The 25089-nt window shown below is 44.7% G+C and overlaps 1 protein-coding gene across 4 annotated transcripts; it reads right to left on the minus strand.

Annotated features, from left to right (window-relative positions):
• Window positions 1–724: 724 nt before the first annotated feature.
• LOC121009143 (ceramide kinase-like) lies at window positions 725–24736 on the minus strand. Of its 4 annotated transcripts, none has more exons than XM_040442041.1 (13): window positions 24638–24736; window positions 16729–16830; window positions 13853–13975; window positions 11938–12066; window positions 10109–10172; window positions 8004–8149; window positions 6230–6304; window positions 4859–5011; window positions 4360–4465; window positions 4089–4147; window positions 1872–2083; window positions 1583–1767; window positions 725–1366 (listed from the first exon to the last, which is right to left on the minus strand). In XM_040442041.1, exons 2-13 carry the CDS (start codon window positions 16826–16828, stop codon window positions 1306–1308), a joined length of 1413 nt encoding a protein of 470 aa, XP_040297975.1. In that variant the 5' UTR covers window positions 16829–16830; window positions 24638–24736; the 3' UTR covers window positions 725–1305. The 4 variants fall into 4 exon arrangements, with proteins under 4 accessions (XP_040297975.1, XP_040297973.1, XP_040297972.1 ...); XM_040442039.1 differs by lacking the exon at window positions 24638–24736 and adding an exon at window positions 21568–21838 and having other exon boundaries at window positions 1872–2080; XM_040442038.1 differs by lacking the exon at window positions 24638–24736 and adding an exon at window positions 21568–21838.
• Window positions 24737–25089: the final 353 nt, after the last annotated feature.

A 25089-nucleotide genomic window follows, 5' to 3' on the forward strand; every position in this document is an offset into this window, starting at 1 on the left:
GCCTCTGCCTGTCATTTTAAAAATGACCCTGTGACAAAGTCCCTATAGAAGAGCAGTATTTGTGGAAGCAGGTATATTGCAGGCCTCAATCAATATTTTGCCAGTATATCAATCCCCTCTATCAGTATTTTGTGGAAACAGGTATATAGAACCCAATAATGAGTATTTGCTGGAAGCTGATAAATCAAACCCCTTAATCAATATTTGGTGGAAGCTGATGTATCACACCCCTCAATCAGTATTTTGTTAAAGCAAATATATCGCACCCCTTAATCAGTTTTTTGGGGGGGCAACAGGTATATCACACCTGTTGCAATTAGTTATTCCAATAGCGTTTGTCCCTCTATCTAGCTGCGGTATCTCAGCAGAACCGCACACAACTGCTGCACAATACAATTGCACTAATTTCTATGTTAGAAAGTATATTATAAGTATATCACACCCCTCTGTGTATCACACCTACCCAGTCCTTAAAAGGACTTTTGTGGCCCTATTAGCTAGCGTTTGGTGTCCCTAACAGTCTTTCCCTGCTCCACTCAGCATCCTCTCCCTACACTGGCAAAAAACAGAATGTAAAATGGCTGCCAGATCGGGTTTATTTATAGGGTAGGGGTGTGTCCATGTGCTGAAACGTCTCAATTGGCTGTCCTGTCCCACTTGATGGATGTGTCGTGGGTCAAAGTTCTGCACAATGTAAAGAAAATGGCGCCGGCGGACATCGCCGTATGTTTGCCTGTTCGGCGAACCGCGAACGAGCAAAGGTCGCCGCGAAACGACCGCCGGGCAAACCGCAAGGCCATCTCTACCTATCATCCACAATGATTCCTTGTACCTTCTTACAGTACTCACTTACATATAGTTTTCGAGCTCCTGACTACACAATTGCTTTAAGTATCTCATCCGACACGCATGGAAGCTGAACCTTCCCTTTAATCCAGCGTCGATTCTTTGCAGACATAAATAATTCCCACAAGCTCCGGGCTTGTACTGGTTTCTCAATGTTATAAATTAGCAACAACCCCATCAGGAACCCCATTATGAGGTAAACGGTTAAATATTTGTACTACTTCTATATTCTAAGGACCCTTAGCCTTTTGACTTCCAGGCATCTGCTGGAGATGTGAGTTTTTCTCATAAGACTTAAAGTGCTTGGCAGTTTTGTGATGTCGGGTGGTGCCCGGCCAGCAGGCAACCAGTGGGAGCAAAGTTTGCTGTGCCAGCAGCAGATATCAGTCCTTCTGGTCATATGAAATGCCCACGTGTGTAACACGTTGAACCCTTTATGGGGCGATGTAGGAATTGTCCTCAGCTGCACGAGGTGCCTTCAATCCCCCGGGCAAACAACTGGATGAGCTGGTGATGGACCCTGTCATAAAAAAAAAGAAGGAAGATGAGAATCATTCTATGACTCTTCTGACTGCACATAGTCCACCATGACTACATCCCTATCTGTTCTGAGGTGCAACATTAAAGAAGAACTTGCCCAATGGCTAACAAAGCAAGGACTGTGATAATAATGGACGTAAAATTCTGTAACGGCAATTGTCATTTTTTTGTCATTTTAGTAAATGGTGTCCCTCACCTCACACTGAGCTGTGCGCAGTTCAAGATCTCCCCATCACAGTTCCACGTGCTGGTGGGTGATGTGTTCCCACACGGACACATGAAAAATCTCTTTTGACGACGGATTTCCTCTTCCTCATCCAGTTCTTCAGGGGTGAAGCGCATGGCACGGATCCGGTGCACTTCCACATTGGGCAAGTCAAACTGTCGGAATAGAAAATGAATGACTCTATAATAGGACTGAAGACTTAGAAACAAGGACTAACGATGGTAGCACCACGACCATTCTCACCGGTCCTGTCTCTTACCTGGTCTTTGCGGTTGGTATACCGGCTGAGGTGTCTCAGGAACTGTACTGTGCTGCTTTCTTGCACTAGAATAAGATCGGCAGTCCCGTCCGCTAAGTGTGCAGTTGGGGAGAGGCCATCTTGACTCTTGGGACAAGCACTGGACATTCCAGTAATGTTGACTGCCAAGAAGGAACCGGTCACCTTCCTCCAAGTGTCCGAGCAACCATCTGCTTGAATAGCAACGAGACATTAGGCTGTGCTCATGTGTAATATAGATCATGGAGGACTGTTTTGGAGGAATCTACTTAAAGGGGTATTCTGGTTTGTTAGATCTGTAGTAGTCCGACTGCTGGGACCCCCAACGATAAAAATCCCAGTACCTCGCTGCACCATCTTAATGAATGGAACGACTGGTTGAACATGTACCATGCCACTCCATCCATTCTCTATGAGACTGATGGAAATACCATGCGCTGTGCTCGGTGATCTCTGGCATCTCCATAGAGCAGGGATCAGCAACCCTCAGCACTCCAGCTGCCGTGAAACTACAACTCCTAGCATGCACACTTACTTGGCTGTCCTTTGTAACTCACTTAGAAGTGAAAGGAGGATTCTGAGAGTTGTAGTTTCAGCACAGCTCCATTAATTTCCAAAATGCAGTGGGATATGGGTCTCCCATTCTTTTGATCATTGGGGGTCCAAGTAGTTGGACCTCAAGTAATCTAAGGCCTTGTTCACACGTCAGTTATTTGATCAGTTATTTCCATCAGTTTTTGTGAGCCAAAACCAGGAGTGGAGGCTACACAGAGATAAGGTATAATGGAAAGATCTGCAACTATTCAGTGTTTTTGACCCGCACCTGGTTTTGGCTCACAATAACGGATGGAAATAACTGACGTGTAAACAAGGCCTAAAAGTTATCCCCTATCCTGTGAATAGGGGATACGTTGATATAACTGGAATTCCCCTTTAAGTCTGATGGCTGAAAGAGGTTGTTTAGGGCTATTTGTACATGATAGTCTCAGGGACCACACTGTGTGAGACTTTTAGGCCACGTCCACACAAGACGCAGTATGTAGCAGAAAAACTTGCTTCAGTTACATGCAGATTTGGGGTGGATTTTGATGCAGATTTCACCCTGCGCATTGCAAACGGTAAAATCCGTGGTGTAAATGGACATAGTGCGGATTTAAAATCTGCGCACACAAGTCAAAGTACGCTTCAGCAGCATGTAGATGAGATTTGCTGAAATGTCATCCACTTTGCTGGTGCTGTAATATGCAGCGTATCCATCTTGGGTGGACATACCCTGATGGCTACCTGCACACGTTGCAAATTGCGTTCGTATTTTCTGCGTAGATTTTCGTGCATGAGTGGTGAATGAGATTAGACAAATCTCATGTACACTTCACCATTTTTTTCCATGTAGATATTGACCTGTCGGGCTGGTTTAGAAATCTGCAGCATGTCAATTGTTGGTGCGATTTTTTTGTAACAGATTTTTGCATTGCAAAAGGGTGAGATCTGTGGCAAATCCTCAACAAAAGCCACAACTAGCACCTCTGTTTCTTGGTGCAAAATACACAGTAATTCGCACAAAATTCTGGTTTTGAAATCTGCACCCGTGTCCGTCATATAGAATTATACAGGTCATGTCACAGATCTTTGCCCTACTGGCCTATGAATGCAGCCGAACATGATTCCTATAAGTATATGTTCACACGCATACTTAGTGCATCCTGACCAAATTGACTTGGAGAGCGTACATTCTTTATGTTGGGGCAATTTCTACTTCAACAGGTTCTAAAAAAGGATAGGCCGTCAATATATGATCGAAGTGGTCGAACACTTTTCACCCCCACCGAAATGCTGTTTCTGAGTAGCTCCAGCACAGGAAGTCAGAACCAGATCTGCACAGCTTTGTCCATTATGCAGTGGACAGACCTTCTAACTGCAGTACTGTTCCCATTCAGTGGGAACAGTGCTGCAGTTACCAGCTCTGTACACTACACAATGGACAGATTTATGTAGTTCTGGTGCTGACTTCCAGCGCTACAGTTACTTGGAAACAGGTGATTGATGGGGGTACAGAGTGTCAGACTCCTCGGCCTATCAACATTAAAATCCTGGAATACTCCTTTAAAGCCATGTCCTCACATTACATGTTGACTTGACTTTCTGCATTTGACGGAGAAGGGTTGAAGTGTAGAACATCATGCCTACATGTCTACTTACTTGGATATTCCTCTGCCGCCTCTCGTAATCTATCTGATGACTCAGAACAGACAAGACACCTACAAAAAAATAAGACATTAGTGAAAGGAAGGAATTCACTGTATGTAATCCCGTCTTCTGTAGCCATATGTTACTCATTTAGAGAGCAAGCTCTTTGGTGCAGTCCCAATATTTGACATTACATTGTCATACTTGCAGCAATGTTACATCTGCATATCCAGACACAGTGAAATATAAGAAGGAGGAGGATGAGGAGCATGAGGAGCATTACCCTGTCCTGCAGCGAGTGTTGTCTCTTGGGCTGGAGTTGCTGTCACCGACCTCCTGGAATTCTATGGTTCCTCGGTATGACCGGTTAGAGAGTGCCATCTTTATGCCTACAAGGAGAAAACAGCGCAAGATATAGCTAACAAGCTTTTCAAGTCCAATGTTATGATCCTCGCACTCGCATCTTCTGCTAGGAACCTATGAGAACTGGGCTCCCTTGCGTTCACACCATTCTTAGTACAGCTACATACATGTGACATAGACCAGGGAAGCCCAACCTGTGGCCCTCCAGCTGTTGCAAAACTACAACTCCCTGCATGCCTGGACAGCCTACAGCTATGACAGCATGCTGGGAGTTGTAGTTTTGCAACAGCTAGAGGGCCGCCAGTTGAGCACCCCTGACATAGACAATAAGCCAGGGGTCAACAATTTTTGAATCTCTCCTACCTATAAGAATAACCCTCAATTTATAGGACAACTGGGTTTAATGCAGTGGATCTCACCTGCTAGATCATATCGTATAGGTCCCACCCAACGCATGTTCTCACTCTCCCTTATGATATCACCAAAGAAGCCATAGCCAATCAGCGACACAGAATATTTCATCAGTTGTCCATCGTGATATGACGCGCAAACGTCCATTGGTTGTGTGTCACCTACAAAAAGACAAAGCCATGTAGATCACAATCCATCACAAACTTCGGGCACATCTTTAATAAGCTTGACATTCTCGCAGCAGCAAGAATCAACTTAAAGAGCATCTGTCAGCAGTTTTGTACCTATGAAACTGGCTGACCTGTTACACGTGCACTTGGCAGCTGTAGACATCTGTGTTGGTCCCATCTTCATATATGCCCGCTTTGCTGAGAAAAATGATGTTTTAATATATGCAAATGAGCCTCTAGGAGCAACGGGGGTGTTGCCGTTACACCAAGAGGCTCTGCTCTCTCTGCAGCTGCCCTCTGCACTTTGATTAACAGAGCCAGGGGTGATGACATTTTCACTATCTGGCCCTGTCAATCAAAGTGCAGAGGGTGCGGCAGTTGCAGAGAGAGCAGAGCCTTTAGGAGTAACGGCAACGCCCCTGTTGCTCCTAGAGGCTCATTTGCATATATTAAAACTTCATTTTTGCGGGCACATGTGAAGATGGGACGAACATAGTGTTGGGCAATATACCGGAATCCACGATATATCACCATATCAAAAAACGGCGATGTGCTGATATCACCATTTCTTAAATACTGTGATATTGTAATGGCATCATAGGGGCGGTTGTTGGGGTAATAAGGATCGGGTAGTTAGAGTACAAACTTATCGATTTGTCCTCCAGGAAAAAAGCTGCTGCCAAATGGCAGTGTATTTGTTCTCTCCTTTCCCCATTCAGGACACATGCACACTTGGCCGAGCCTAGCTTGCATGTGTATGAATGGAGTGGTAGGGATAGCTGTTTGCTGGAAACCCAAGGCATGGTGCAAAAGCAAACGGCTGTGGCATCCAGTGACTAGTTCTTGTCTCTTCTGCTTCCAGTCCCGGAACTGTGTCTTGCCATCTGCATGCAAGTCACCCATGCCAAGCCATCAATGCCCTCAGCGGTGACTGATGCAGCTCAGTAGTCACGTGTCATTCCTGCAAAAGTCACTGCTTTAGCCATTGAGTGGCCACCAGTGATGACGCGCATGTAGATGCCACCTCACGGGATTGTTCAGTGGCCGAGACTGGTGCTCAGCTCAATCTGGAATGACAGATGAGTCTTTTTTTTTTTTTACTTTGGCACCATGCCCAGTCCCCTGACCATATGTTCCCAGTCTTGGAAAATCCCTTTAAGAATCAAGAAATGCAAAGACTTCACAATCAGTAAATTCATCTTGACTTACCGATAATGATGTGCAGGGCTGACGTCACTGGGTCATTGATTCCCATTGTTGCGAAACACACACAGTCAGTCGAGCCTGGAGACGAGGACACGGAAGTGAGAAATTATACATTATAAGGACAAGGAAGTACAGAAACGCCCCTGATTTAAATGCAACTTGCAGTCTTGAAACCAATGATTTATTTTGCTCCAGTGCATCTAATATAAAAATGAAGCAACTCTGCAAATCCTGATCAACAAAATCTTTCTGCATTGGGTTTACAGCTCCTATGAACGCTTATGTGTCTCCATGGTTAGGAACAGAGGTGGACATATCATGTGCAACCGGTCAAGCAGGCAAAAGGGGGTCCCCGCCGCCCTAAAAACAATATGCAGGCGTCCCACTGCCTAATAGTTTGAACGTTGGGGACTGAGTTAAAGGGAAGCTGTCACATGGAATTCACACCAGTACCAACGTATGCTATAGCTGTTTAGCAGCATTCTAGCCATGCTAATATGTAGAAAATCTACTTACACAAATGACCCTGAGCAGTCATCTGGACGGGTCTGCTTCGGGAAATAGTCCCGCTGTTTGGACTGTGATCACGCCCATTGTGCTGCGACTGAGATGCCAAGCAGAGTCTGATATGATTACATTAGCTCCTGAAATCTCGCCCTTCTGCTTCTCGGGCATGCACAGTTAAAGCGGCACGGAGCTTCACATAAACGTAGTACAATGTGTGTACATGAGGAATAACACTGCTTCTGGCCATTATATGACTTGTCTCTGCCATTTCTCAGGACTTTTTTTCTGTGCTTGCTGAATGTCTGGTTTGAAGATCTCTCAGACATGGTGGGTGGACACTAGCTGCCATTCACTGCACACAGAAAAAGTAGAGGAAAATCTCTTTCCTAACCGTCTCACAGTCACTCAGAAGCAACCGCAGGATAATGGAGGACATTACAGAGAAGTACTGGCCTGTATTTTCGTGAATGAAGCACATGTGCTGAGCTATAACCTTCCTATGTAGCTGTGCAGTCATTCTGGGTGTGTGAGTCTCACTAATTTCCTGCTCACTCCTCCCCCCTCCCCTCTCTATAGACTTGCATTGGCATCATAATATGATCCTCCTGCAGAGATGATCCCGTCCTGGACTGGAAAAAGGCAAAGTGAAAAAGCAATTAAAAAGAGGGGGGCGAGGTGGTAAACAACTAGACATTTCTCACTGATAAAATATATTGCAAAGTTTCTTGTGTTCACTTGTACTATTGATTTATGCAAGTTTTGTGAAAAGGTAATGGCCATTTAATCCAGATGTACTCTGCCCGGCTTTATCTATGCACTGTGCATGTGTCAGAGGCTGCGAGTCCAGGAAACAGGAACAAACAGAGCAGGCACAAGATTCCAGGAGCTAACGTAATGGTGTCAGACCATACTTGACCTGTCAACCAACAATGGGTGTTCTTACATTCCAAATAGTGTGACTAATTCCTAAAGCCAACCCACCCAGATGACTAGACCCTTACCACACTGGTCACATTTTCTACAAACTAGCTTTTCTAGAATGCCGCCAAACAGCGATATAACTGGTTAATTTAATATATGAATTTCACTTGACCCGGATCCCTTTAATGAATTTCTTACTGGGGAATTGTTGGGGCAATCATAAGAGGGTGCTCTACGATAAGGATGGTGCTCTAAAATTAGGGAGCAAGGGTCTCATATACAGTTCTTTACTGGTGTCCATTTGCGTCGTAAAGTGCACTGTTACTGTATTATATTATGTGACTTTTACCAGCCGGTATAATTCCGATCCGCAGGTTGCAAGGTGTTAGTTGCGCATCCTCTTTGTCTTCACAAACTCCGCTGTCACACTGTGTACGACTCACCAGCCCGTGGAGCAACTCGCTGAACATGCCATCCCCTCCAACACACACCACCCTGCACACAATAGGAAAGACATGTTGGAAACATTGGCTTTGTCTATGGTCATAGTTTCATCCAGGAATCACAAATCTGAGAAAACTGGCTTCCCCGATCATATGTTTAACATGGTCCGCAAGATACAGTTAAGGTCCTTTACCTGCATTCTGGGCCATAATGAGCAATGCTTTATCCAGGCTGATGCAAAGTGCATTGTGTGTCCCCCCATACTTTCACATTATGTCGGCAGCACATCCTTTGTTTACGAGGGGAGATGTGCTGCCGACTAGCGAGCACTTCCACGCGTACAGTACAGACCAAAAGTTTGGACACACCTTCTCATTCAAAGAGTTTTCTTTATTTTCATGACTATGAAGGCATCAAAACTATGAATTAACACATGTGGAATTATATACATAACAAACAAGTGTGAAACAACTGAAAATATGTCATATTCTAGGTTCTTCAAAGTAGCCACCTTTTGCTTTGATTACTGCTTTGCACACTCTTGGCATTCTCTTAATGAGCTTCAAGAGGTAGTCCCCTGAAATGGTCTTCCAACAGCCTTGAAGGAGTTCCCAGAGATGCTTAGCACTTGTTGGACCTTTTGCCTTCACTCTGCGGTCCAGCTCACCCCAAACCATCTCGATTGGGTTCAGGTCCGGTGACTGTGGAGGCCAGGTCATCTGGCGCAGCACCGCATCACTCTCCTTCATGGTCAAATAGCCCTTACTTTCTACGTTTTCACAATTTTTCGGCTGACTGACTGATCTTCATTTCTTAAAGTAATGATGGCCACTCGTTTTTCTTTACTTAGCTGCTTTTTTCTTGCCATAATACAAATTCTAACAGTCTATTCAGTAGGACTATCAGCTGTGTATCCACCTGACTTCTCCTCAACGCAACTGATGGTCCCAACCCCATTTATAAGGCAAGAAATCCCACTTATTAAACCTGACAGGGCACACCTGTGAAGTGAAAACCATTTCAGGGGACTACCTCTTGAAGCTCATCAAGAGAATGCCAAGAGTGTGCAAAGCAGTAATCAAAGCAAAAGGTGGCTACTTTGAAGAACCTATAATATGACATGTTTTCAGTTGTTTCACACTTGTTTGTTATGTATATAATTCCACATGTGTTAATTCATAGTTTTGATGCCTTCAGTGTGAATCTACAATTTTCATAGTCATGAAAATAAAGAAAACTCTTTGAATGAGAAGGTGTGTCCAAACTTTTGGTCTGTACTGTACCTAACCGATCAGATTAGCCAACGAATGAGTGAACTGCTTGTTTGTTGGGTGATCGCTGACCAATTTACTCAGGTCTATTATCACGAATAAGTGATCGTTTAAGGGTCCATTCACACGTTCGTAATTTGGGTCCGCATTCGTTCCGCAATTTGCGGACCCATTCACTTTCAATGGGGCTGGAACGGATGCAAATCCTCATCCATTTTTTCGGGATCCTTATCCGTTTTTTCGGGATCCGTTTTTTCGGGATCCGCAATTTCGTTCCTGGAAAAAATAGAACATGTCCTATTCTTGTCCGCAATTGCGGACCAGAAAAGGCATTTTCTATTATAGTGTCTGTGATGTGCGGATCTGCAAATTGCGGATCGCACATTGCAGGTGTCCGTGTTTTGCGGATCCGCAATTTGCGGATCCGCAAAACACTTACGGACGTGTGAATGGACCCTAATCATTCATTCCCGATTATTGGCCAATGTAAAAGGGCCTCTACCGAGATTTTTTGTATTATAAGTGTTAACTGCATGAAAAAGACTTAAAGATGAGTGAATCAATTCGTACCAATCAAAGTCGTTAAAAAATCAGCCTTCTTGAGCAGTGAGAGCCAGGTGAGATGTTTTTCCCTGTCAATCAACGGGGAGGGGGAGTCACTTGAGAGGCGGGTCCATCCCCTCGCTGCTCAGGAAGGCTATTTTTTGTACAAACCGATTCGCTCTTCTGTAAGACTTACCCATCGTATGTCTGTAGATCTGCTTCCATTATATAGTCTCTTGCATGGTTCGCTCGAGTTGTTTCTGAAATAATGGAAAAAAAGCAGGAATTAGAATTCCAAAAATTTAATTAAAGGGGATATTTGGTTGGAACCAGTTTGATACTGAAGGTTCTCAGGTCACCGTGTAACCAGTAAGAGAAAGCTGCTGATAGGCACGTCTGACAGCAGTTTATCTCCTCAGGGCAACAGGATCAGGTAGCTGAAATGCAACATACCCAATCCCCCTACATATCAGATCAGTAGTGAGCAAGCTCCAGCATGCTATCTGTTGAGAAACCAATTCACAACAGCTGGAGCTCTGAAGGTTGCTGATACCTGACTAGATGGTCGTCCAAACCCGCCAAAATCAGTGGCTGACACACTAATTTTCAACTTTGCATAAATCAATATTATAAGCAACCACAAGAAACTTTGTAATATGTTTTATCAGTGAGAAATATCTAGTTCTCCTGATACCAGTTCCATTCCCCCTGCTAATGCCTTTTTCCCATGCAGGACAGGATCATCTCTGCAGGAGGATATTATTATACATGTCAATGCAAGTCTGGGGAGGGGGAGGAGTAAGCAGGAGCTGAGGAGACACACACAGACTGCACAGCTACAAAGAAAGTTTATAGCTCAGCACAAGTGTTTCATTCACAAAAATACAGATTAGTACCTCTTTGTAATGTTCTCTGTGTTTTGTGGGCTACTTCTGAGTGACTGTGAGACAGTTAGGAAGAAGATTTTCCTCTACTTTTTGGGTGTGCAGTGGATAGCAGCTAGTCTCCACCCACCATGTCCGAGAGTGGCTGTCTATTAGACTAGAGTTCAAAGAGTTGACCCCATCCAGTTCTATATAGCTTTTCAATTCCATTACAGCTTCCTTGAGGGTATTATTTAAGTGTCTCATAGGCATCATTAAAACAGTATGGTTCCTTGTGAAAGAAGAAGACCTTGAGGCATGATTGCTTTGTATGTAGACTATATACTCAAGGCTGGTTCACACCAGGCTGCAGCTCTAAATTACAGGATAACAGCTTGTTTTCCAAGGCCGCAATACTCATGGTCTATCCTGAGGATAAGTTAATAAAATTTGATCCTTGGGGGGTCTGACTTCCAGCACCCCTGCTGATCATCAGAATATAGCAACCACATTGATCCAGCAGGCACTTCTTCCCTTCACTGTCTACCTAGATACAGCACTGTACATAAAATTGAGGTTGTGCCTAGCAGCTTACAGCAGCCCTTCAAGTGAATGGGACTGAGCTGCTGTGATGAGCTGCAATACCAGGCCCAACCACAGCTTTCTGTATGGCGCTGTGCCGCGAGTTGAACCCCCCCCCAAATAATGATGGCCTGTCATGAGGATAGCCCATCAATAGTCAATCCCTTAAAGGGTTATTCCCATCTGAGACAATGGGTCTGATAGGCTCGGGTCCCACCTCTGGGACCTGCACTTACACAGAGAACGGGGCCCGCAAAGTTGTGGAGGGCGCACTGCGCATGCACAGCTCCCCTCCCCTATTTATCTCTATGGGGCCGCCGAAAATTGCCGAGTACTAGCTCGGCTGTTTCCATCTGCCCCATAGACATAAATGGGATCGGTGGCCACATAAGTGTGGTGCGCTCCCATTCACTACTATGGGGAGAGCACTTGGTGGTGGCTGGACCCGGGGAAACCTGGGGTCCTCCGGCCACCACCTTCCCAGCTCCATTCTCCGTGTTGCTGCGGTCCCCAGCGATATAACCCCATTGTCTCAAATGGGAATACCTCTTTAAAAAATGTACCCATTATAAATTCTTACCTATCACATCAGTTTCAATTCCTGCCAGCTGGAAGAGGTGACTTGTGTTACCGTAGTAAATTCTTGAAGCTTTACCGCGACCCCCAAACGGGTTAATGAAGACGAGAAGTTTCCTTGGTCTTGTGTGTCCTTTAAACAAAAGAGAGATTTACTGTAAGGTTCATGGTGCAATGAGAAACAGCACAGAGGACTTATGATATAGAAGTATACCGCCGGTTGTAAAGAAGCTGTGCCGACTCACCAGACCTATAGATAACATAGGGGACTGGGAGTCATAAGGAAGGAAAAGTAAAGGTCACTGTATTCAGCATGTCAATGGTGATCCTACTGGGAGATAGGGGGTATGAAAGTCAATTTTCATGCCATAGCCCTGCAAGTCTGTTAGCGGCAAACAGAATACCGTACACAGCAGTCTGTATTCTGCCTATGGAGCAGACGGCAAAATAAAGGAACTAAAAGATACTAAGATTAGCTACATATACATATGGTCCATGGCCTGGTCCAAGAAATGAGATGGTCAGATCCATCAATGGCCGGAAACACTTCTTATTTTCTGTGTATATTAGCTTCATGTGAGGTGTCAAGCAACAGTCACCCACACCACGATCTTACTTACCCATTGGTTGTGACTGCTTCAAAAAGAAACTAGACTCTCGCTGAGGAAGACTGCTCCCCATTTACTGTCACTAGCGAGACAGCTTCCCAATAATAAGTAAGACTCCTCTAAACAAGCGAGACTGCTTACTGAAGAACAGAAGAGCGTTCTTAAAATTACTACATTTGCATCCCATTCAACCACAATAGGAACATGTCATTTTTAGACAGTTTTTCTTGAGAATTCAGCCCACATAATACCAATTTAGTGCCATATAAGTGACAAGATTTTACCGCTAAATACAGCTCATATTCTACCACTTTACCACCATTTAAGGTCAAGATAATACTCCCATAGGCAGCCAAAATAATACCACCAAATGGTACCCAAATGATATGCAGCACCAGATAGTATTCCGTTTGAGACTCATTATACTAAGGGCTCATGCACATGGCCATTGCCTTTTTAGAGGTCCACAAATTGCGGATTCGCAAAACACAGATACTGGCCGGAATGTCATGCCCTCTATAGAACTGTTCTATCCTTGTCCGCAAAATAGACAAGAATAGGACATGTATTTTTTTCCATTGATGTGAATGGGTCCACATCCGATCCGAAAAAAAATGCTTCCTTTCCAAATTAAGACCACCATACTGAATTAAGACCACCAGTTTTGCAGAATAACAGGCTGAACTGGATGGACATATGTATTTTTTCAGCCCTATATGTTACTGCTAAATCATACTAGTTGGAGTTGTTTTTTCTCCCATGCGGCCACCATCCTTGGCGGGTGGGTGAGTAAACAGTGGCCCTGGGCAACTACTCATTTTCTCACACCTTGATATTGATGACCAATCCTCAGGATAGGTCATTAATCTCTGATTGGCGGGGGTACGACACCTGGCACTTCCACCGATCGGCTGTGGCCTCTTCAGAATATACCAAGCATAGGGCTGTACATAGTATAGTGGCTGTGCTTGGCATTGCAGCCTCGTCCCATTCACTTGAGATGCTCTTAGGTCAAGAGAATGTGTCATCACTGGCCTAGGAAGAAGCAGCAGATTTTACCGGACTCTTTACGCAGCTGATCATCGCCCCACCGATCAGATATTGATGAGCTATTCTAAGGACAGGGCATCAATATTAAACTCCTAAAAAGCCCCTTTAAAACTGTCCCTGATATGGACCACAACATATGGAAGAGACAAAATCTTGAAGTTCTTAGCATGTACAGATAATGGTATGATTTATTTGCCTTTAGGACTCCAACTCTCTATCTCGTACATCTTCATACAATTTATCACTATGGATGCTCCTTACCGATCTCACACATCTTCTTCTGGATGGCCTGCACCCAGCTATGAGCCACCTGGGCATCTGAAGCTGTAAAGGTCACCATTTGAAGAAACCAGCGTTGAGAAGACTTACGAGACACGTGATACACTGCAAGATAAAGAAAACATTTTTTGAGTGAAGGAGCGAGAGAGAACAGGCAAGTCTACTTGTTTCTGAAGTTCACAAGATGATGACGACGACATCTGCTGGATGTCTCCATTCTGTGGTTGTCGCTTCCCTTTCACTTCCATAGAGCTAAGCTGTCCAACACCACCCATGGACAGGTATGGGGCTCTTTCTAGAACTAAGAAAATGCTAGATCTAGAACTAAGCCTCCATGGTTTTCTAATCTATTTGACAGCAGAGGATCAATCGAAATTGGGATCTGATGGTAAAAGTGAGTATGAATGTAAAGCCTTGCTGAGAAGATTTTAGCATGGCAGTTCGCCATTGCCTGGAGGCTATTCAACAAGATCTCCATGAAATACAGGTCCACACCCTGGTGTGTGTAAAATAAGCTCCTGTGAGTCAGAGCTGCGGGATATTAATGGCTGATGTCACTCTGAAATGCCAACAGAAAAGACGTCCAATCAACGTTCCAGCCATAAAGTTCACAACCAGCCGTGGGCTGAGGAGAAGGCTGGATGCTTGACCTGATTTCAAAGAGCCTCGGGCTAGGGACTGCGACATTGGCAGGAGCTAATGTGACAGGTCAATCATACGTACAAAGGCTTGGGGGTTATATTTCATTGAGTACTTTTCCATGACGTAAACCTAGACAACACGTCGCCGAGGTACAACCTTCATTGTCATAACACCATGAAAACAGTACTTTTTGCTGCACTTAACATCATGGCTTCGAAGATGTACCACATGTTAAAGTGCCATACATAAGGCGCAGTGGAGTGCTGTTTGAGAACCTTAATACTTATAAGACCATGGACATGCCATCCATTGGGATCAGTGCAAGGTTGGACTGGTCCACCAGAGGATCCTCCGTTGGTCTCAGGCACTGACACAGTGACAGGCCCAAATGTGCTGCAGAAGACAAACCCATTTGAAGCCAATCACTTGGGCCTATTTCTTATAGGATGATTCACACATAAGCTTTTAAGATAAGGACAACAAAAGTTATGATGCCTGGAGATAGGATGGTGGATGAAAGGTTTCAGATCCAGTGTTTGACTGAAGTACCTTGGACCCAAGGGAGAAAATAATTCTATGAACCTAATCTGACCATGTGGACAAGACCTGAAAGTGTCCACATACTCTTCAAGGGGTTGACCAGCTTTCAAACGCTTAGGAGGAAGGCATACTTACCTGCTCCCCATCGTTTGGCTCTTTGGTCCACCATGCTTCGGGCCCCAGTTGTCAACTTCTTGGATGGATGGGGGTCATATGTTCCACTGCATCAACATGCCCCCCCCCCCCTTAGCGGCACATCAGTGGGAGTAGGAAGTATGCTTCCCTCCACAGGTCCACCATCACTTGTTGGGTATTGTCGGGAGGCCACCATACACATTAGACTGTCAGCCACCGGCATGTAGGCCACGCTCCTTTATTTGGTAGGTTGGGAGCTGTCCAGGATTAGAAAGACACGTCTGCCTTTTTCTGGAAACAGCTCCACACCTGTCCATGGGCTGGTATTGCAGCTCACTTCCGCTAAAGTAAATGGGGCTGAGCTGCAATTCCACACCACACCTGTGGACGGGAGTGGTTCTGTTGTTGGCTAAAAGCAGCCATGTTTTTGTAATCTTGCAAAACCCTTTAAAAAGGACCTGTCCCTTCTTCTGACTACTTGCATCCTGCTTGTAATTACACTTCTGGAGCATCTATTCTTATGACTCTAGGTGTGCCATTCCTTTATTATTCCTGCTAGAAGTTATGAATGAAGGTCCAGATGGGTCTTACCAGTTGAGAGTATTATGTCTTTGCGCAGTCTGACATAACTAATCAGTGCTGCCCAGACTGTGCAGGGACACACCCCACCTGGTAAAACCCATTTGGACCTTCATTACAAACAACTAGCAAATTATTAATAACTTCTACCAGGAAAAACAAAGGAATGGCACAGCACAGAGTCGTAAGAACAGATGCTCCAGAATTGTTATTACATGGGGGATGCAAGTACCGTAGATACTAAAACGGACATGTCAGGAGAGGTGACACTTGTAGCTCCACGCTACGTCACGTGACCGGTTGACAAACAGGTTGTTAATAGTACGATAAACCAGAAATAAGTAAAATAATTAGCTACTAATAAAACCTTTGTTGATTAAAGCAGCCATTAAAGAGGACCTGTCATCTCTCCTGACATGCCTGTTTTAATAGCTTCATGCATTCTTCATGTAATAACAATTCTGGAGTATCTATTCTTATTACTCTATGCTGTGCTGTTCCTTTATTATTCCTGCTAGAAATTATAATTGAATTGCTATTAGCCTTCAGTAAGGGTACAGAGGGGAGGTAACCATTTGGGGGGGTGTACCTGCACAGACTGACTCTATCCAATCAGTACTGCCATGTTCAGTCTGTGCAGGTACACCCCCCCAAATGGTTACCTCCCCTCTGTACCCTTACTGAAGGCTAATAGCAATTATTTAATAACTTCTAGTAGAAATAATAAAGGAACAGCACAGCATAGAGTGATAAGAATAGCTGCTCCAGAATTGTTATCACGTGGGGAATGCATGTATGGATTAAAACAGAAATGTCAGGAGTGGTGACAGGTCCTCTTTAAGGTGGAACTGGATCTCATTGCAATGCTTTGGGAATGGTTCCCTTCTAATGACTCATGTCCTTCACCCTCCACCGCCTCGCTAATTACGGACGTTCCATTTCCTGTCCTCTGTGGATGTTACCTGTGAACTGGTTACTAGGAGCGCTCATCTTCTTCGTCTGCTGTTTGTTGTCGCCCAGACGCACGGTGACAATTTCATTGACTGGAATGGAGACTGTCATACCTGTGCAAAACGAGAGAGACTGGAATTTAGAAGAGAAAGTCACACAGGAATCATCCCGACCAGAACACACAGCCCGATAGCCAGCGTGTCATGGCGCACACTAGGCCTCACATCCTAAATCTAGTGCAGAGATACCGAAATGGAGGTGACCATACATATCTCTGCCTGTGTGTCTATTCTATGATAGGTTGGTAGGACGGTGTACTTTTCTAAATACGAGGCCATGTTCAGACAGGGCAGACATTTTAAGGCTACGTTTACATCTCCGTTAGGAGATCCGGTAGGCTGTTCTGGCACAAAGCAGCCCGCCAGATCCTGTACTTCACCGCTGCATCCCCATTGACTGTAATGAGGTCCGGAAGAGATCTGGCCAATTTCTGGTATCAATGTCGGGTTTCAGCCGGACTTATTCCACTGCATAAAAAAGTTTTTGGTCCAACCAACAGTCGGCCTTTGTGCCGGTTCTCAGAAACAGAGATGTGAACGTTGCCTTACCAACATTTTAGGTTGCGTTCACATCTCCGTCAGAGATGATCCAGCTGCCTGATCTGATGTCGGCTGGACAAAAACCTCTGAATGCAGCAGTATTTGTCTGGCTGAAACCCGGCATTTAGGCCAGATCACCGCTGGACCTCATTACGGTCAATGGGGAACTGAAAGTGAACTACAGAATCCAGCAATGCCAGATCTGGCAAACCTGCCGGAAATGTTCACCGGAGATAGGAACGTAGCCTGAGTTGGTAAATTCTGTGCAATTAGGCCCCCCAAGGGAACACCCAAAATCACTTGAGAATGACCATTGCATTAACGCTGCCCATTTCTGGCCTGGGACACTCCAAATTTGCCGGGAGAGTCCCTACAAATTTGGGATAGTTGGCAACTATGGGTAGATTGAATGCAGCTTTCTGGTACTGATCATGATCAGGCACCCAAAACCTAGATCGGGGGTCAGCAAATCACTGGCACTCCAGCTTGGGAAACTACAACTCCCAGCATGTCGGCCTGCTCGGCTGTTCTCTCACAGAAGTGAATGAAGCAGGCTGGGAGTTGTAGTTTCGCAACAGCCGGAGTGCTGGAGGTTACTGACCACAATTCATGCAGATGGATACGAGGACATGCCGAGAATAATTATATCCACAGCACACCCGTCCTGTCAAGGATCAGACGTGGATTTCCGCAGATGGGTGAACGCCATGGCAAAACCTATGAGTGAGCTATGAGAATTTTGCCAAACAGACCCTAAGGGCCTATGTATCACAATAGCTTCATAGAAAAGGCAGCCATATTGCCTCCAGGAAACAAGGCTCCTTGGGGGCTACGAGGGTCTAAATGGAGAAGATCTACAAATTTTCCGATTTAAATGTGGGTCACAGTAACTGAAGACGTAAAAAGGTCAGATTACTAAGGCCTTTCTTTGTGTTAGAGACTGAGAGGTAATAGGACCACATGTCTAGCTACAGGCCGCCGCCACAGAATCCGGCAGTGACCCATAAGTATACTCCATGCAGGACCAAACCCCTTGCTACCAAGTACTCCTTACCCTGGGACACCCTGACTTCTGAGTATTACCCTTGCCTGGCTGCACAATTATGGGTGGTCCTCCTTAGTAATGCTCAGGTTAACCCCCATCACCCTTTATCATAGGAATGGAGATCCCCTTGAACACGAATTTATTCACCGATTCATTTCACTGGTCTAAATACCAATATAATAAACGCGGCCTTCCCGTACATGAACCAGAGGCAGGAAGACCTCTGGGTGACATCACCTGAGACGGGACACCACGTTAGGCCTGGTTAATTATAATGACAAATCACGTTTGTCTGGCATACTGGATACCCAGCGTCTATTAATTAACACGTATTGCTGTTAAATGGAACCTTTCATCGGAAAATGACCTATTGTTTATGTTAAACATATTTAGAAATTATTTTTGATGATGCTATTTTTAATTTTCCACGTCACAACCTATATTTTATGAAAATCCCCAAATCCTGCAGTTTTCACACTGGCCACTAAGCCTAATAAGAAGCTCCACTTCTTGGTCTGTGCAGACCACTTTTCACTATTCATCTTATTGTCATCACAGGCAGGATAACAATGAAAGATATCACATAGATAGATGGACAGGATCCACCATTCACAATAGGTGTTGTTCACAGCCTATCTATTTCCCCTCCCTGCACAATGACCTCTGCACAGTTCACAGAGCATACCATATAAATCAATGTGTCCTCTTCCGACTACTGTGTCTATGGACCATGGTGGCTGCTGTAAAGCATATCACTAAATGCTGTTAACAACAGCTCAGGCAAGATGGCCGCCTCCATAATCATGTTCATAAAATAGGATAAAAAAAAAACAACAATTAGAAAATGAGATATGCATCACTATTTGGTTTTAACTGGTGGAAAAATTATAGGACATACATTCCCTTCAAAGAGTTTTTCCAAGATATTGATGACCTATCGTCAGGATAGGTCATCAGTATCTGATCGGTGGGGGTCCGACACCCACGTAAGATATACAGCTCCCATACACATTAGATGAATGGCCGACCCCGCATAATATATACTGCTCCTATTCCTAGTGACGTCATCATATTGAATGGAAAAGGAGTATAAGGTTGGCCATATGACATCTGCCTTCAAGGGAATGTCAGGAGGCCTCCATACACATTAGATGGATGGCCGACCCCTCATTCAACTATTCCTAGTGATGTCATCATATTGAGTGAAACAGGAGTATAACGTTGGCCATACACAGGAGACAGCTGACGGCCAAACCCCTGTATGGTGAATAGCTATCTCTCCCAACACCCCATACACATGCATGCTTAGCTTGACCAGCTTCTCAGTACTAAAAGGGGAGAAAGCTGCTGCCAGACACCCCTGGTGACGGCTTATATTCCAAGGAGAAAATGATTTGAGTAAGTTAAAAATCCTTATCCTTATTTCCTCCAACATTTGTCTTTGAGGGAGTGTCGGGAGGCCTCCCATATACATTAGAGGGATAGCTGATCCTGCTGAAATTCACCAGGCTCGGCTGATATTTCTCTATAGCCAGCTTAAAGGGGTTCTCCGGGATTTTCATATTGATGGCCTATCCTATCCGACTCCAGTGACCCCTCCAATATAACGGGGGTGCCATCACCATATAATAACTGTTATGGCGGTCTTGTATTTCTTGACAGTGGACTTCAGCAGGGAAGACCCATGTGTCTTTCGGGCTCAAGGATCTTGCAGACTGTTTTAAGTGTGATATTTGCTTTTTGTGGGTGGTGGAATTGCCCTTTGTACTTGTACTACTGTGTAAATACTAATTAAATAGGCTAGGATTCATTAATGATTTACCAATGACAATGGAGAACCAGCAACCAGCCCTGAGTACAGATAAAAGGTGGACAGGGTTATTGTGCCAGGAAAGATAATGGAGGATGGGAATTCCTTGCTCCATTCATCTTAGATCATTAGATTATTGTGGAGTCTATTCTGGATGACCATCTAAATAGTATCGTGGTCTCCAGACTCCCCTTTGACTGCAGATGGTGGGGGAATATAAGGATTAGGCGGTTGGAGTTTAAGATTCCCAATCTTTTCTTGGGGAGGTAAGCCTCCAGCCTTAGTTAGTTTATTCCTTCTCCTCATACAGAACACATGTGCATGGAGGATCAGGAGTGGCCGAATAAGCGTTCGTCCAACATTTGAAGTGTACGGCCAGCTTTAGCAACCTCAGTAACATAGCCTTTTCTGATGAGTATAGTGGTAACAGCAGTAGACCACCCATGGTCACCACTGGCGAGTCATCAATCACTGTCCAACCATGACTATCTTCAATGGAGGCAGAACTCCTAAATCCTTGGCCAATCCTTGGACAAAGGCAGATGAGTGGGTTAATGAATGTTCCTACAATTGCTCATTCTGATGTAAACATGCTTAACATGTAAAAAGTTCTTTAAATCTTGCCAGACATATGTAGATGATGCCATCAGATATGTGAGGACAGCCTCTATACATGTTATTAAAGGGCTTGTCTCATGATGACAATCCCTTTCTACATATCCTATAAGGCCACATGGACATCACAGAATTGGGTCCTCAGGAGTGTGGAAAGCCACCAACAAAGTGGCTCTCAATCTAGTGGACTCAGCCCATCCATGTAAGACATAGTCAACCATGAGGCGAGTGGGGAAAATATAAAGCCAGCTGGCCTTATACTGCTCTGGGTTTTAGTTGACCACTATGCGTGGCTGAAAATTATCGTAGGAAAATGTTCTATGAGCTGTGGCTCACCAGATAGTTTTCACCTCCATCATGTCCTGACCACATGCATCTACCAGGAGCTATTTGCTTTGCAAAAGCTGGAGACGCCATAGGTTGGAGATCACTGTCTTAGAAGGGGAACCCTACTGAGCTTGGTCCAAATGATCCACGTCTTGTATGGTCACCCATTCATTTGAACGGATGCCACGTAATACAAAATTTCCCAGCAGCATTAGCTATTGTGACAAACATAAAACTAACAATACAATAATAACCCAAAAGAAAAATGGTGGCACCATGCAAGATCTGAGTTTGCACTGTTTTTCCGTAGAACGTCCCACCACCATAAAGTCCTCCTGGGTCTGTGGTTGCCAGTATTTTTGCTGAGATTTCCCAGGTCAGAACCAGGATCTTAAGGTAATGTATTAAATGTATGATATAACACTAATCAGCAACCATGCCATTTGCCACTTACTTTTCTTCCTGTAGGCCTGTCTCTTGTTAAAGGTCCAACTCAGGGTAGATGGCTCCAGAGCCAGCGACACCTCTGCACCTTTTATCCTCAGCAGACTCATGAAATTTTCCTTCTCCATTGTAATGGTTTGATCCCGGGGTAACGAACGCTATAATCTGGCCTTCCAGAATTTGGGTGTAGGACATGCTATGCTCCCCCAACGCCCGTCTTGGATCTTCTGATTTATGGCCCTGTCTACACTTCCCTCTCAGAGTCCAGCTCTGACTCTCTCCTTCCTCTCACTGCCAAGTAATAAAGTGTCAGCTCTGAGGATAATGACTCCCTATAGTTGCTGAACAGGTTCTGCCTGGAGGAGACTCCACCTCCAGCACAGGGCTTCCTTCGGCGGACATTGTGTATATCACACTGGCAGGGTACACATCGTCCTCTATTGTCTATCCCCAAACAGAGCACCCTGTGAGGAGGTGATTGGAATAAGAATGGGACGTGTATAGGGATGTTTGTTCTGCATTGCAATAGGCAAGCCGCTGTGCTAATCCTAGCAGCATGGGAATGGCTGAGATGGAGATTTGAGGTCTATCTAATCATTTGACATTATTCACGCCCCCATTGATTAATGTCAGATTAATTGCCATTTAGAAGGTCTCCACACGAGCCTGCAAGATGCAAATAAATCTGAATGGAGACCAAAGATCTCCCACGATTAGTGCAAAAAATTAAGATCGTACATCACATAGGACATGGTTACAAATTCTATGAGTGGCGAATAAACCTGATATAATTGCAGTACAAAGGAGTGCCGATTCCTTCCTTCATTCATCACAATTTCTATCTAACAAAGCTAGAACCAGCCCTGTACCTCACATGGATCCAGAGATCTCCACATTCATTGTTCCAATTGCTCCGCTAGATTTAGATCAAGCTGTCAGCTCGGGTGTGTGTCCTTTCTGCTGCAGCCCCCCCCATCACCGCTCAAGCGGGTGTCCCCTTTCTGCTGCAGCTGTCTCCCTATCGAAGCTCAGGGGCATGTTCTTTCTGTTGCAGTGCTCTCCCTATCACAGCTCAGAAGCAGTTGAAGGATGAAACTGAGCATGTATGTCCACCTCAGCGAGGTGGACAGAGAAATAATAAGAAAAAAAACAGCAGGGGACATGTCCTTTCTGCTGCAGCTCTCTCTCTCTCTATTTCTGTATCTGCCACAGCTTCTAACAGAACATATGACTGGTGGCAGTTGAAGATATAAACGGAGCACGTGCGACCACCTCATTGAGACGGACAAAGCATAAGGAAAAGAACAAAAAGCAGGTGGCGCTATACAGATACATTTTATTGAGTAACTCAGTGGCTATGCTAAATTTTTAATAACGTTTAATTACAAAATTATTCCGATCCAGGTTCTGCTTTGAGTAATGCAGAACATTTTTGTGGGACAACCCCTTTAATAACTTTTCTCATCTCTTGTCAAATTTAGACATTTTTGTTGCCAATTTTGGCGACATTTTACAGGCGCGACCTCGCATCATAATTCTGTTCTAATAAAGGTGGGTCGTATTGTGCGGACAGAACTACTTGGGTGATCAATCTGGTCTGAAGGATCAGGTCATAAAACAGGTTAAAGGGGTTGTGCGGTGTAAAGATACTGATGGCCTATCCTCAGGACAGGTGATCAATAGGGTTGAGCGAATCGACTTCGGATGAGACATCCGAAGTCGATTCGCATAAAACTTTGTTCTAATAGTGTACAGTATTAGAATGTATTGGCTCCGATGAGCCGAAGATATTGCTTTGCGAAGTCTCGCGAGACTTTGCGCAATAACTTCATACATTAATTTGTACTGTAAAAAAACATTTCCTGAACTAGGGTTCGGTTCCAAAGTAACAAGGTTCGGGTTCGGTTCCAAGGAAGCAATAACTTCGGCTCATCTGAGCCAATACATCCTAATACTGTATGGAGTTCCTGCTCCGTACAGTATTAGAACAAAGGTTTATGCAAATCGACTTTGGATGTTTCATCCGAAGTCGATTCGCTCATCCCTAGTGATCAATATAAGATCAGCGGGGGGTCCGACGCCTGGTTCCCCCCCGTGATCAGCTGTTTGAAGAGGTAGCAGTGCTTGTCCAAGAGCTTCTCCTGCGTCAAAATGACCCTTGCGCCGTCTCAGTGGCAGCAGGCGTGCAGTGTAATTACTACTGGTCGTCTTATTCACTTGAATGGGACCAGCAGTTGTAATCACATTGCTCGGCCTCTACCAGCGAGACGGCGCTCAGGCAATTTTGAAGTGTGAGCAGAGCTTGCAGGAGCGCCGCTACCCCGTCAACCACCTGATGGATAGATATAGATATATAGAGATAGATAGATAGATACTGTAGATATAGATATATAGAGATAGATAGATAGATAGAAAAATTGAAAAAGAGGCAGCATTCCAAAATTCACCCATACATATAAAGACGTCCACATTTTTTCGGAGTGCTTGTCCGTGATCTTGAGAGGGATTGCACTCGTCCACTTTTTGAGTGCGCTGCTTTTCTTTATCTTTTCTCTGAATAGATAAGATATATAGATATTAGATAGATAGATATTAGATAGCTGGAACCCTTCTGTCCTGGGGGGGGGGGGGGGGGGGGGCTGGTTTGATCCTTGCTATGGGGCCCTTTCTTCTCTATGTACGCCGCCACTGTGTAGACGCCACTTTGCATTGGTTTCGACCAACAATCTCTGCTATTCCAGTAGTGGATTCTGACATTGGCCTTAGCTAAAAGGTAGGGTGCCCCCTCTATTAGCTAATAGGAGACATATAAAAAACACGATAAGAGAAAGCATGCTTTCTGGGAAACCTTCTGGCATTGAACTGAAATTCACGCCGTTGTTTACAGCCGCCCGTATTCCGCGAACGGACTTGCAGACGCATTCTGTTAGGAAATTGCTATTTATGCACTTCCTTGACGTATTGCTAAAAGTGTCACCGAAGGTAAGGGGGGGGGGGTTACTTTTTGACACCTGGGTGGCATTGTGTGCCTTCTTTGACACCATTCAGATCCTGTTAGCGACTTGGATCGATTTGCTTACTTCAGGGGGGGCGGGGGTGCTGGATATTCTCTTTTGTTCCCGAGCAGCTGAGAACAGGACGCACATTGTTCAGCAATCTGTGATCCTGCACGCCTCGGGCTCCGTGACGTCAACCTGTCACCAGTAAATACACAGAAAGGTCACATAAAAGGACTTTAGTACCAAACCCAGCCGCTCACGCCTTTCACCTGCACTTTAATCCTCAAAAATAAAACCTTCTTGTTTTTCTGATGTCAGTAATTTTTGGACCTGGGGGGGGGGGGGAATGCTGACAAAACAAAAAACAAATGTAGTCTACCAGCATATCATATGTATAGGAAACTGTCAGCAAGGAAAGAGTAGTTGGCCATAAGTATGAGATAAATATCGTCCTAAGACCATCTAATCTTTACGGTGACCCATGACAACTTGGAAAAAAAATATGTAATAATTTAACATGGACGACCCTTTCT

The sequence above is a fragment of the Bufo bufo genome, chromosome 8 (genome assembly GCF_905171765.1).
Source record: "Bufo bufo chromosome 8, aBufBuf1.1, whole genome shotgun sequence".
In the NCBI taxonomy this organism is placed as follows: Eukaryota; Metazoa; Chordata; class Amphibia; order Anura; family Bufonidae; genus Bufo; species Bufo bufo.